At 36.9% G+C, this 13,963-nt stretch overlaps 1 protein-coding gene across 4 annotated transcripts in view; it reads right to left on the bottom strand.

The window, feature by feature from the left end:
* ARID5B (AT-rich interaction domain 5B) overlaps positions 1 to 13,963 on the bottom strand; it is a 198,003-nt gene that overhangs the window by 148,578 nt on the left and 35,462 nt on the right. For all 4 annotated transcript variants that reach the window (XM_032252577.1, XM_032252576.1, XM_032252579.1 and 1 more), the window contains one exon: positions 10,544 to 10,769. In XM_032252577.1, the coding sequence (XP_032108468.1) occupies positions 10,544 to 10,769 (226 nt within the window). The remainder of the gene's footprint in view (positions 1 to 10,543; positions 10,770 to 13,963) is intronic.

Genomic DNA, 13,963 nt, shown 5'->3' with positions numbered 1-13,963 from the left:
AGTATGAAACACCTCCAAAATGAAATATTCAGCAGCTAAAAAATAAAATAAAATAAAATGAAAAAAATTAAAAACTCAGTGTAGGATATTTTACAACATGGGGACATATTTACAATACTGCTATACAAAATTAAGTGGGGGAAGGTAGATTCCCAAACAGTAGATTTTATTTTTATGAGGAAAAAGAATATGCATATAAATTCTCACTGATACACGCATTCATATACATTGGTACACATACAAATACTAAGAGCACTTCTGAGTGGGAGGAAAATAGGCAACTTTAATCTTTCTGGTTTTTGTTTGTCAGTAGTGCCCACATTTTCTAAAACAAACACGGATCACATTGGTAGTAACAAAAAATAATGAAAGTTACTTAATGAAAAAGCTAACAAAATGGAGGCTGGAACTGAGTTCACTGGCTACTCCTGTAACATTGTATTTTATCCGGTAGGCACGAAGTTTGCAAAGAAACAGGGATGCTACAAGCTGAATGCCAATCTTTAAAGGTCAGAAGTAAAAGATAATAGAAATACTTAAAAATTCAAAAAGCAAATGGGGTGGTCCAACGGAAGAGCGTTCCAGGCAAGGCACAGGCTCTGGGATTTTAGAGAAGGAAGCAACACCATTTCATCCAAATACACCAAATGAAAACACACAGTGAGGTAACTAGGAAAACCCCAAAATCATCAGCACTATTTGCTCAGCCCCTACTGTGCGTGAAGCACTTCACGAAGGCTTTGAAAACCCACTATTACTCCAGTCTGTCCTAAATAAATACATTCATTAAAATCAGCTGAAGTCCAAACCTCGGCTTTCCTCTGCAGTGACCTGCATCAACTAGAGACTTAAACCCACACTGTTAGAGGAGAGGAGTGAATCTTTGACATTTAGGAAAGTTAATGTGTTGCAAGAGAACTTCACACTTAAAAGTACTCTAACAGATTACACAAACTGTTCAAAAGAATCAGTGTCAATACCACCGAGTATTAAGAGTAAATGCCCAAATCAGATACCTGCTCACAGAACCCACTGGAAAAACCACCAATTCACATGTAGCATATATGTAGTTTGTGTTAAGGTCATGCTATCACGACAGCAGCTGTAATCATAGCTCAACTGTCAGTAATCACATGGTGGCTAATGAGGTAAGAGGTAGAAGGCAAACAAAAACATTTTAGTTATGATAAAATCATAAAAGCATCATACACCTCCAACTGAAAAAGGAACTGCTGAATCAAACCTCATTTTTGTTTTTTTTTTAAGAGACAGAGTCTCATTGTGTTGCCTAGGCTGGAGTGTAGTGTGTGTTGCCCAGGCTGGAGTGCAGTGGTGTCATCTTAGCTCACTGCAACCTTGAATTCCTGGGCTTAAGTAATTGTTCCGCCTCAGCCTCCTGAGTAGCTGGGGCTACAGTTGAGCATCATCAAACTAAGCTAATTTTTTTTTTTTCAGACTCTCACTCTGTTGCCCAGGCTGGAGTGCAGTGGCACGATCTCGGCTCACCACAACCTCTGCCTCCTGGGTTCAAGTGATCCTCCTGCCTCAGCCTCCTGAGTAGTTGGGACTATAGGCACGCACCACCATGCCTGGCTAAGCTTTGTATTTTTAGTAGAGACAGGGTTTCACTATGTTGGCCGCTGATCTCGAACTCCTGACCTCTTGATCTATCCACCTTGGCCTCCCAAAGTGCTGGGATTACAGGCGTGAGCCACCAAGCCCAGCCAACGCAGCAAATTTTAAAAATTTTTTTGTAGAGGCAGGTCTCACTATGTTGCCCAGGCTGGTCTCGAACTCCTGGTCGCAAGTAATCCTCCCACCTCAGCCTCCCAGAGCGTTGGGATTATAGGTGTAAGCCACTGTGCCCAGCCAGACCTCATTTTAAAAGCATATCTGAGGTACAGAGTCCATGGTGCATTTTCAAAAGATATTTTAAAAGACCATGGAGGATCAGTTGGGTTTGTCCTTCACAATATACCCACTTCTATCACCAAATACAAACAAAACTACTGGTCTAAGTTTGGCAATCTATCCGTGATAATGAAAATTTATGGGCATGTATGAAGCCAAGGCTGCATAAGACTTGTTTCCAGTCAATCTGAGGTGCACAGCAAGAGACTAAAGGCATAGCAAGGAATAGGACCACAACTGGATTTATTCTTTCATCTTTGATTATCTTCTCATCAGGTGGTGATCTCTAAGGCAGTTCTTTGGGAAATTAACATTTCTCATTAATGAAGTGAAAACAAAATTATGAATTGGCTGTCTTATCCATCATGGTCTTTTTTCTTTTCTTTTCTTTTTTTTTTTTTGCAGGAGGAGACGAAATTTTGCTCTTGTTGCCCCGACTAGGGTGCAATGCTGCGATCTCAGCTCACTGCAACCTCCGCCTCCTGGGTTCAAGTGATTCTCCTGCCTCAGCCTCCCGAGTAGCTGGGATTACAGGCATGAGCCACTGTGCCCAGCCTCTGTCATGGTCTTTTATCACAGATATGGCTATAAAAAAACGAAATGCCAGAAAAAATAGACAAAAAACAAAAACAAGAACAGCTTAAGTCCAGGAGAACGACATAATTAAACTACCACATATGATGATTTAGGGAAGGCTTGTCAGTCTTTATATTATTTGGTTGGAACAGCTTAAACAAACTAGACACCAAACTGGTCTTCAACTGTAGATCCTTATTGAGACAAAAGTCTATTTGGGCAAGCCCTCTCCCACATGCTAGAATAAACAACTACAAGAACTTCTGAAGCTCAAAAGGCACAACACTGATATTGAGCCACAGCAGCTGCCATATTAATTAACAACGGTGTTCATTAGATACTAACGTATACTTAATATTACTGTATATAAAAACAAACAAACGAAAAATCAGGTAACTAAACTTCAGGATGTAATGGCAGAATATTTTCTCCCCTTTTGCTCTGAAGTATAGAAAGGCCAAGGCCATACAGCTCTGGGAAAGAGTCCAGTAGTTTTTCTGATGTCACATCATATCTGGAGGATGCCAAGCCAGCTCCTTAGAGTTCTGGCCATGTGTAATGGGTCACTGTGGCCACTCTCTAGAATCTACTCCTACTCTGGCTGTAGGATTCTTAGTAAAAATGAGCTCCTGCAATATAAATGAGTTAAATAGTGTAAAAAAGATCACCTAAAGTGTGTCTTAAGACGTAGCCCTGATGGTGAGAGATTCTGAAGGCACTACTTAGGGAAGAATTGAAAAGAGAATTGAAGACTGTTAGAAGGAAGAAGAGGAGAAAACAATGTTCATGAAGACCCCTTCCAGCCTGACAATTCTATAAGGAATTTCAGAAAAGCATGACTTTACCTTTATCTTTTTCATATATTGTATCCTAGAGGTAAATACTGGTAGCCTGGACACTAAAATAGCACAGAAAGTTTCAATTTCACTTTCCGTCTATTTCTGCCCTGACATCTCCAAATCAAAAAGTAAGAATAAATTCCAAAATTCTACAAACTTCTCTTCAGTTGATGGTCCATCTTCAGTCAGTCATCAGAAGAAATGAACCTGGAATTCTAAGAAACATTCATGGCTGCAGGAAACACTGGAAGATCTTCATGTCAACAGAAATTTCAAATGAAAGGGTTTTGACTCGGATTATACCTTCATGAATGATGGGAGTATAAACACCTGGGCAGCAGTATCAACAACCAGCTGTTGACTGGCTCAGACTTGGTTTGATTTCACAAAGACCTCCCTTCTAGCAGGAAAAGCCAAGATGGCTGAGTATAGACAGTATAAATGAATGCTACTTATTTGAGCTACTTTTATTCACTCATTCTACCATTATTGTAAGGCAATATTCAACTATTTGATTAGATGGTCAAGCCAATATTTAAATTTCAAATGAAATGAATCATCTTATTCCTTATGTGTTATAACCATATATCGTCCTAGGTTCTTAGAAAATATAATGGATTGGGCATAGTGGCTTATGTCTGTAATCCCAGCACTTTGGGAGGCCAAGGCAGGTGATCACTTGAGGTCAGGAGTTTGAGACCAGCTGGCCAACGTGGTGAAACTCTGTCTCTACTGAAAAAATACAAAAATTAGCTGGATATGGTGGTGGGCATCTGTAATCCTAGCTTCTTGGGAGGCTGAGGAAGGAGAATTGCTTGAACCTGGGAAGCGGAGGTTGCAGTGAACCAAGATCATGCCACTGCACTCCCGCCTGGGCAATAGAGCAAGACCCTGTCTCAGAAAAATAAAAATAAAAGAAAGAAAGAAAGAAAAAATATACTGATAATAAGCTGTTCTAAAATTTTGAATGTCTTGGATGCAGATTCTTGTAAGTATGAATTTGCTCCACTTAAAGGTCCTTTGGGTTGTCACGTTATAATGGTATGAGGCAATCTCTTAAAGAAAGAGCCATGTTGGCACCTGGAGAGTATCTCCTCCAATGTTAATTGTGCTATGATGAAATTCTTTAAAGTATGCATGGTTAACACAACAATACTGTCAGAGAATCTTGTGAGAAAATCCTTCAGAAAGTATCTTTACAAATCATTGATAGGTTTCATATGTAATTAGTTTCTACTTTGAACTTAAGGATACTATAAAGGCCAAATTTCTTTTAGTTAGGAGGCTGTTCTGTAAGGATTCTTCATCCTATTCATAAATAGTATAGTGCAACAATATATTATTTAAAAAACTTTTCAGCCAGGTGTGGTGGCTCACGCCTGTAATCCCAGCACTTTGGGAGGCTGAGGTGGGAGGACTACCTGAGGTTGGGAGTTCAAGACCAGCCTGACCAACATGGAGAAACCCCGTCTCTACTAAAAATACAGGCGCATGCCTGTAATCCCAGCTACTTGGGAGGCTGAGGCAGAAGAATCGCTTGAACCCAGGAGGCGGAGGTTGTGGTGAGCTGAGATCGTGCCATTGTACTCCAGCTTGGGCAATAAAAGCAAAACTAGATCTCAAAAAAAAAAAAAAGAAAAGAAAAAAAAACCAGACAAACAAACAAATGAAAAACAACTTCTCAAGTTGCAGTGTTAAGAAAAATGGTAGCGTTAGACCAAGCAACAAATACCTTCAAGACTCTAATACACATACAAAATTTAAATCTAGAAAGGAAGGAAGGATTGTCCCAGTAAGAAGCATGTCTTCAATCCTAATAAATTCATTAGCAGTGAAAAATCTCTATGCCAAAATGTCAGCATTTAACATGTTTCTTACAGACATTTATATTATTTTCTTCAACAAAAAGTGAGAATCCTTTCCATGTCCACATCTCAGGAATCTGTTTGACATATCGAACTAAAAATTGATTTGAAACAACCATTGGCAATACAAGGCCTCCAGTATTTCCAAGTAAAAACTACGGTTAATTTTTAAGTAAGAATATTTGAGAGGTGCCATTCAACTGGTCACTTATGGCTCAGCTTATTTTGACAGAATTTTCAGTTAAGATAACTTTCAGTCAAGATAAAAGTTTATAAAATATAACTTATATTGATATATAAATAAATATACAACATATTAATTATGTTATATAGTATATATCATATATATTATTTGAAATAAATATATGTTAAAATAATAGTCATATATAATACATATTTATATATGTATATATAAACAAGCAAAAACCTGAAGGACTTTTATAATAGTTTTCCATTGGGGAGACAATAATGAGAGTAAACCCTATTCTAAATTACTAGAATGTGTATGCGATTAGGGAAATTCAAAAGGGACCAGTAAGCTAACCTTGTGCTGCACAGCTCCCTATTATGTAGAGCCTGCTTCTGATAATAATAACATAGTAATAATACCACTTTAGACTTCAATATCACAAATGCTTCCATAGATATTAACTAATTTATTTTCAGTTGGTCTTCTCAAAAATCCAATGAGAAACAGCCAGTTACATATTACTGCCCATTTTACACACAAGGAAGCTGAATGTATAAACAATATATCATTTAAGAAATTTCCCAAGTTGCAGTGTTATGGAAAATGGCAGAGTGAAACCAGCAATCCAAGGTAAAATATAAACAACAAATACCTTCCAAAGACTCTTTAATCTACACATAAAATTTAAATCTAGAAAGGAAGGAAGGACTATTCCAGCGAGAAGCAGGTCTTCCAATCCCAATAAATTCATGAGAGCGTGTAGGTGAAAAATCATACAGTGACTTCCAGTGACTCTTCCAGTGGTGACGGATCTACAGATAGAGCCAAGATTCTCCCAACAGCCCACCCTCTGCTCATTTAACCCCTCCATGCTGTTGACTCCCAAAAAGTACAGTGAAAGTCCCAGCAACAGAAGGGAGGAGGACGCTACTCTTTCTCAATTTGACGGGGCAGATTTAGAAACAGAAATTGAACTGAGGGAACCCCCATCATTAAATTCAGCCAGCCCCCCACACATAATCTTTGCGTCTTTTTTCTCGATTTCAGCTCAGACTCCTCTATCTTTTCTTTCTTTTTCTAAAGACACATTTAGAGATGAAACCATTCATAACTGCCCATCCACAGACAGTTTGTGGCAGCATAATTGACAATGAGTCTGCTGCAAAAAAATGAAAATGCTGTTTTAATGACCTTGGCCTAAAATACATTCTGTTGTATGCCTCAAAGGGCTTCAATAAAAAGTCAACCTGTAGAGACATATTTTCTTGGCTTAAACAACAATCCAAAGCATATAAATGTAGTCCAACTATAATGACATATTTATAGGCCAATAAAGCTTACACTGCAGCTTTCATACTTCACTTAAAGGAACTCTGTAAGAATCAGTGTTACATAAAATAATTTGATTTTTTTTTCAAACTATAGCCCAAGGAATAAAAAATGCAAGCTTGCTATGCTTAACTGATAGTGTTTATATTCCTTACTTGCTAAAAATTTTGTAAAATGAAATAATTCTTCATTTGACTACTTTCAACTGCCATACCAAATATGGGTATCAAGTCCACTTTATTACAAAAGCTAAGTACTGTAATTCTAAAGACAAAAATAAATAACTAGAGGCTTGTGTGGTGAATGATTTAATCAACCCAATTCTTCTGGAAAAACAGGTTCTTGTGTTCGTTATGCTTATGAATAATACATTCCTTAACCCTCCTATTTTTACATAGTTATTTTCTTTATTTTTTTTATAAACTTCAGTATGAAATACTCTGAAAGAAGGTAAAACATCTCACTGAGTAAAGTCATAATTTGCATTGGTTTCATATTGAACTTTCTTTCTTTGAAAAGGACAAAGAGGAGGGAAGAGAATAATGCAATTTACCACATCTCAGAAGTGTTTCTTAAGATTATTAGTTTTTCCACTATACAGATCTGTAGTTTTAGTCATCAACCATTAAGAGTCTTAAATGAAAACTCTAGAGAGTTTTAAAAAGCAGAAAGATGACATAAATGTGCTCCCTCAGGGGGAAGGGGCTAAAAAAAAAAATGAAAGAGTTGTGATTTGAATCAGAGCATTTATTGGAAGCTGCCATGTGGGGCAGAGTTTCTCTTTGTGGAGTATTAATTTGTTGGCAGACACACATTTGTGAGAACATTCTTGTTTTTTTTTTACTATTCAGAGAGAGACAGGAAGTGACACAAACTGGGATTAAAGGGAACTTACTCTAAACACTAAGCAAGAAAAGTTATTTAATGAGCTTTTATATTTTAAAATCTCTTCTTTACGAGCCAATCTAATTATTTTGTTATTATTGATGTTTTAACATTATGAAATAGCTCAGTTAAAAGACAGTAACATGTTGGAGTTTTACTTTAGCCATAGAAAGGTAAGATCTTTCCATTCTTTGCTTACTTCCACCAGAAAAAAAGGGAGGGTCTCAAGTAATCTCACAGTTCATCTTCTTTCTTTGGTGAGAACAATGAGGAGTTGGAAGGGTTCTACAGAAGGAAAAACCTAATAAGTGTGTGAATTTCCATTAACAATGTGGTATTGGAGGTGGTTTCAGTGTGACCAAGAGAAAGGGAGATAAGAAAACCACTGTGGAGAAAGAAAAGTACAGACAACAAATATTTTGATGTTATAGACAGAGAAGGGAAAAGCCTGAAGAGAAAGCAGCTGGGACAGGAATGTGTACAGAAAATGACACCCTCATCTCCCCAATATAAATCCTGACAATGTAGACTTATAAACCTTAGATCAAGCAGATAATGGAAACTCATTACATTAAGGAAAGTTTTTGTTTCTCTTTCCACATTATTACAACACAGTGTGCATTCCAATTACAAAAGCTATTTGTCTCAAATTCCCCACAGTTCATAGCAACTGAGTAGAATTTCAAGACCCTAAATTCTATCCTTAAAGAGGTATTTTACATTAAAATTTTTTTAAGTACATGGTGTTTCTTGTTCCCCAGGGGGTGCCTCCCAATCAGCTCTCCTGTTGATCATTATCCCGTCTTCAGCATGAATCATAAAGCTGTCTCCAAAATGAGACCAAAACAAACAAACAAAAATCAGAATCAACCTAGAAACTCTTTTATCAATGCACATTCCTTGGCCTTTCCTTAGTTAGTGGTACTAAGTGAAGAATCTAGAGAAGCTGGACTCAATAATCACGGCTGTTTTTTAAACTTCCCTCGTGAGTCTAATGAGCAACTAGATTTAAAAACCACTCATCTAGATTTTCCAGGCCAAACTACCTGCAAGTACTGTGGATATTCACTATAAACCAATTTCTTCTAGAATCAGTTGCAAAAAGGTAGAATATGAACCTTCTTTTTTAGAATCCGAAAAGATTATCCTCTTAATTCTTTAAGTAGAATTAAGAAATGAGACTCATTTTCATGTTCATTAATAAATTATCCATTTTAAACATAAACCTTGCTATAAATACTCTTGTTTATATGTGTGACATCAAGCTTAACCATCTACACATCCTTTTGTCCCCTGTGGGTTTCCTGTTTAATTTTTTATTAGTAACAGTATATTCTATAACACACACACACAAAATTAAACAAACAAAAGAAAGGTTTTAATGTTAAGGAAAACATAAAACAATGGCAATACAGCTTAGGTCACATATCAGGAAAGTAACACAACAGATGTATTATTCAACATTATTGCACATCATAAGACTAGTCATTGTGTGTTCACAAAACTGGAGAGTGTAACAGCATGAATAGGAAGAGAATTAAAAAACTCTTTGACTTTAGAAGGAAAACCCCTATTTTAATTATTTTCTCTAAATGTGCACATGACAATCAGGCTGCCATATCTGGAATATTACCGTCTGACATCAACCAAAAGATGCCAGGAAACTGTTGATAGTTAAACTCAAACTGCAAGAAAATATTAATGCTATTCCCAAAACACAGCACAGCTCATCACAAACCAGAGTCACATGAAAGCCACGGTCAGTTACTGGTATTATTCAGTCTCTTTATGCCAATTAAAATAAATTGCCTAGGTTTGTCGTAATAGTTAAGTTCTGGGTTTAAGAAAGAACCAGGAAGTTGTCACATTAAGGTATAAAATAGGACTGCAAAAATCAGCATTGTGCACAAATGAAAGAAAAAGATGCCTTAATATGTTAAAAGCGCAGTTCCTCTTTGCCTAAAGAGGAAATAACTAGCTTAAATCAGAGGTCAACAATTTTCATCTTGAGCAATGCCGGGAGAGAAAATCAGTGAATGCCACGGGGGTTACAAACAGAAGGAAAAAAAAAAATGAAAGGACACAAAATAGGACACAAAACGTACTGGAGAGGAAAGTGTCAAGAAAAAGAAATAGAATTAATGCTGGAGCTCCTGGTATATGCCGGTCGATGTGCTCTGCCCTTTCCATCTCACGTCTCACAATAACCCTATAAAGCTCCCTTATTTTTTAGATGGGGAAACTGAGGCTTAGAAGTTAAATTATTTGCCTAAGGCCACACAGCTAAGTAAGCAGCAGAGTTAGTATGCAAACACCAAACAGGGTAACTGCTCCAAAGCCCAAGTTCTCCTTTAAACTTATAGTGGAAGAGGGAAGGAAGCAAAAAACAAAAAACAAAAAACAACAAGCAAAAAAAAGATATATATAGTTGATGGTAATCACTGAATGTTAAAAGCTCAAGCAAATCCATGTCATTGGTTGCCGGCCAGTGGATCCCCTGCTTTGACATTGCTCTCTTGCTCCACATTGAGGAACTCATTCCTTTTTCTCACTTTGTTTTCCCCTCAATGTAAAACATGAAATTGGGACAAGGTGTTAACAGATATCATACTACATACTTACAGCAAGTATTTAAACTCTTGATTAATTCAATTTTAGGTGCCTTAATTAAATCATATGCCTTGACACCACACTGAAAGTTGTTTAGAACCACTGTATCACCCTGACATAAGGCTCCACACATAGAAGGTCCTGTGATCCAACAGGTAACATTTACCCCTTACCCATCCAGTCATCTCTCCATCCATATTCTTAGGCCCCTTTGCGGTTAAAGAAATGTTAAATATATTTATATATAAACGATAGAGTTTCCAGAAAGATCTACAACCAAAAAGTTCAGTTACTATATATGCCTACACATGAGATTTAGAAGTACGAGTCATATTTACCCAGGTCTGCCTTCTCCTTGAGAACGTCTTTGAAGTTGAGTCCACTGTTTAGGGTTGATTGCCTGTACTTCAGCAGAGCTTCCTTCTGTCCATTCCTTCCCAAGGCCTCAGTTTTCACTGGTCCGGCTTGGAGGCCACATCTCCACTTGGAGAAATCAGAATGTACCCACTTGACCAGGTCTTCAAGCTTCACAATCACCTTTTCGGAAACAGCAATGACTTCATCCTACAAGAGGTGGTTGGGGAAGAACAAAAAAACATTATTTATAGGTTTGAGGTCAATGATCCATTCTCCACAAGGCCCAGCTGAAATGCTATATGAGTGGTTTGACCTATTGCAAGGAGACTGTGTGCATTTTGGTGACACAGAGTCTTCAGTAACTATTTCATTTCAATGAGTTTTCACTGCTAGTTGTTTAGTTAAGGAATAATTTATATATTTGTTATACAATTAGAAAGTATCCAAAAACAGGACAGTAATTCTAATAGCCATTTTTAATGTTGGTGGCCAAAGCTCTTACTCTACCTATCTGACCACTTGGGTGAAAGCTAGTTTTTAGGTGTAATTAATTGCAAATGTAAAAAGTGAAAGCTAGATGACTAATGGTGAGCCTGTCTCTACATAAATGGTCTAAGTAAATCTAGGATTCTTGGAACTCTGACTCACCCCAAAATTCCTATGTTTATGGTACATTTTCCCTTGGCTTATATACAAATATTGAATTTAACTTTTGTCCTAAAAATTAAATAAAACTGTGATGTAATCCCAAAAGAAATACTTCATAAATGTTATGTGCTTCCCACTGAAAGAAACTTACACATTCTCATGTTTCTCAAAAACTTTGTAAGCTGAGAAATGAACTGATTTTTTTCTTTAAATACATATGGGGTAGGGGGTGAGAGGGTGAGTGAGGAGAAAGTCTTTGAATCTAAGAAAAGTAGTTGAAATCTAAGTTTCTCCTACGGATCATAAATTTGAATGTTAAGCATCTCTAATTGCTTCTAGGAAACAACCAACTTTTCTGACTCAGAATTAATCCAGCAAGATCTTTAATAGACATCCATACATGGAATAAAGAGAGGCCCCTTCACCCAAAGATTCTTTGGAAAAGGCTCAAGAAGGTCATTTCACTAGGTTTGTTAAGTTATTTAAGCGTTTGACATTTCAACTTGAACTGACTTCTTTCATTTCTTTTACTTTACATTTCTGAAGAAAGCTTCGCTGTGAAAACCCCTAAGCTTACAAAATCTTAGAAATATTTTTGACAAACAACAACAGGAAGATGTCTCTAAACTATTAAACAAAAGGAATTCACAACTGATTTTGGCTAATTTTTGCTGTCAAACCTGACTTTCCTCCTCCCTGCCACACACACATTCTCTAATTTGAATAAAAAAAGTTTTATTAGGATAAGCTTCACATAATAAGAAGCCCTGGGTTTTTTTTTTTTTTTTTTTAAATGTTTTAAGGCAGGATCTAAAATTTCAATTTTCCTCATCCGGTTCCAAGCTGCTTTTGAGAAGAGAGTCTGTTGGGCAGCAGCAGAGTAACAAATACTCTATCAAAAATGAAAAGTAAAACTTTAGTAATGGAATCCTTTCCCTTATCATGATTAAATATGAACTACCACTAAATGGGAGACAAAGTGGAAACTGTGTTTTTATCCTCTGCTCAAGAAAAAATCTGAGTACTTTATAAACAATGGGGCCCATTACAAAGTACCAGTTCAACGGATGATTTCCCTCAGATTCACCACACCATCTTCTTGAAATAAAAGATCTGTAGTTGTCATGCATTTTATAGTTATTTCATGGTGATTATTAAATGTCAGAATAAAGTCAGGCTGGATATTGTTTCAAAGCATATGGGAACAGCTTCTGGAGAGGGCACACCAGAAATCAAGTTTAGAATGTACTGGAAAATAATTAGGTGGTGTGGTGTATCAGTCTCAACATTAGTAAAGAGAGAATTTGGCAACATTTTGACTAAATATGGTTTCCCAGAAGAGACAAGTTTGTAGATGAGTGATATTTTCAAATATCTCTCTGATCAAATGATAATCATTTCAATTACTAGTTGCTTCAGATCTTTTCCAAGAAACGGCGTGACTAGCTCTGGATGGCTTACAATACCCATCAAACAGTTTATTAACCAAGAGAAAATATAATCCTCATGACATCATTAATGAATAAACCCATTTTTCACGATTCGGTCATTAAGTTTTGTCTCCCCTCCTTTTCTCACTCTCTCAAACAGATCTTTCACGAATATACACACACACATAAAAACAAATGCAGGGATTCACATAAACATGCATAAGCCATAAACCCACGTTTGGGTTAATTGTGAAACCACCAGTATGTTTTACTGTGGATTCACAGAGAAACTGGCCCTGCAACATTGTCAAACGCCATACAAGGAAATCTGATAAGGAGAGGAGGGGGAAACAACACACCAACACCCTCCTCCCACCCCAAGAAAACAAAAACCAGCCAACATATACATAGAAAATGTCTCAGGAAACATTACTTTCTACACACAATGGCATAAATCACATGTTCGCATTTACTATTCTGAGCAAGTGCTGACTAAAGTTCCTAATACTCACCATTCTTGGGCAAGTGTCTATGTCTAAGAAAAGAATTTCAATAAGCTCATCTCATGATTACATTAGCTCTCTGCAAACTGAGAATTAGCACTGGATAAATATTGCTGATTTACTCTAATACAACACAAAAGGAACACAAAGAAATACACTTTGTTATTCTATTAATGTACCTTGGCTTTTCAATTAACCCAGCTCTTAATCAATATTTATGTAGGCTGTGTTGAGCCATGTTCTAAGTCTTTATCCCCTTTCATAATTGTTTTCAACTATTTCTGTGATTTGGATTTTGTTTCGACCAGTGTACAAAAACAGCTCATTTAATCATAAATCCTCTAAGTCAAGAGGAGCTCATCCAGTCAAGGAGTCACAAACCAGCTAGCCCATGTGCACAACGGGCTCTTTCAAGTGTTCTAAAGCTTGAGTAACTTTACACAAAAATATCCAGACCTCAATTGACTCTTATACAATAAAATAAAGGCCAAAAAAATAAAAATAAAAAACAGCTGAAACTGTTAGAAGCTGCTTTCTTCAGACAAGATGTAAAATCCCCACCACTTCCTATTGCACTGGATTCAGTCCACTTTTCCCTTAACTATCTGGCCCCCGTGGGCACCAGACATTTCAACTTGAAACACTGATGTAGTTTACCTTTCTCATTTTATTTATGAGAACAATAAGGTTCGGTGACATGTCCGAGAACCAACTGACGGCAGGATTTGAACAAAAATCCGGGCTTCCTATCTGCCAAGACAGCATCTTGGACTCTGCAGCCAAATTGCTTGGGTTCAAATTCCAGCCCTGGAATGTACTT

This window comes from Sapajus apella, unplaced genomic scaffold (assembly GCF_009761245.1).
Source record: "Sapajus apella isolate SASKATOON/1434 unplaced genomic scaffold, GSC_monkey_1.0 scaffold78, whole genome shotgun sequence".
Classification (NCBI taxonomy): domain Eukaryota; kingdom Metazoa; phylum Chordata; class Mammalia; order Primates; family Cebidae; genus Sapajus; species Sapajus apella.
The sequence above is the reverse complement of the archived record's forward strand: the minus strand, read 5'-3'. Positions and strand labels throughout refer to the sequence as shown.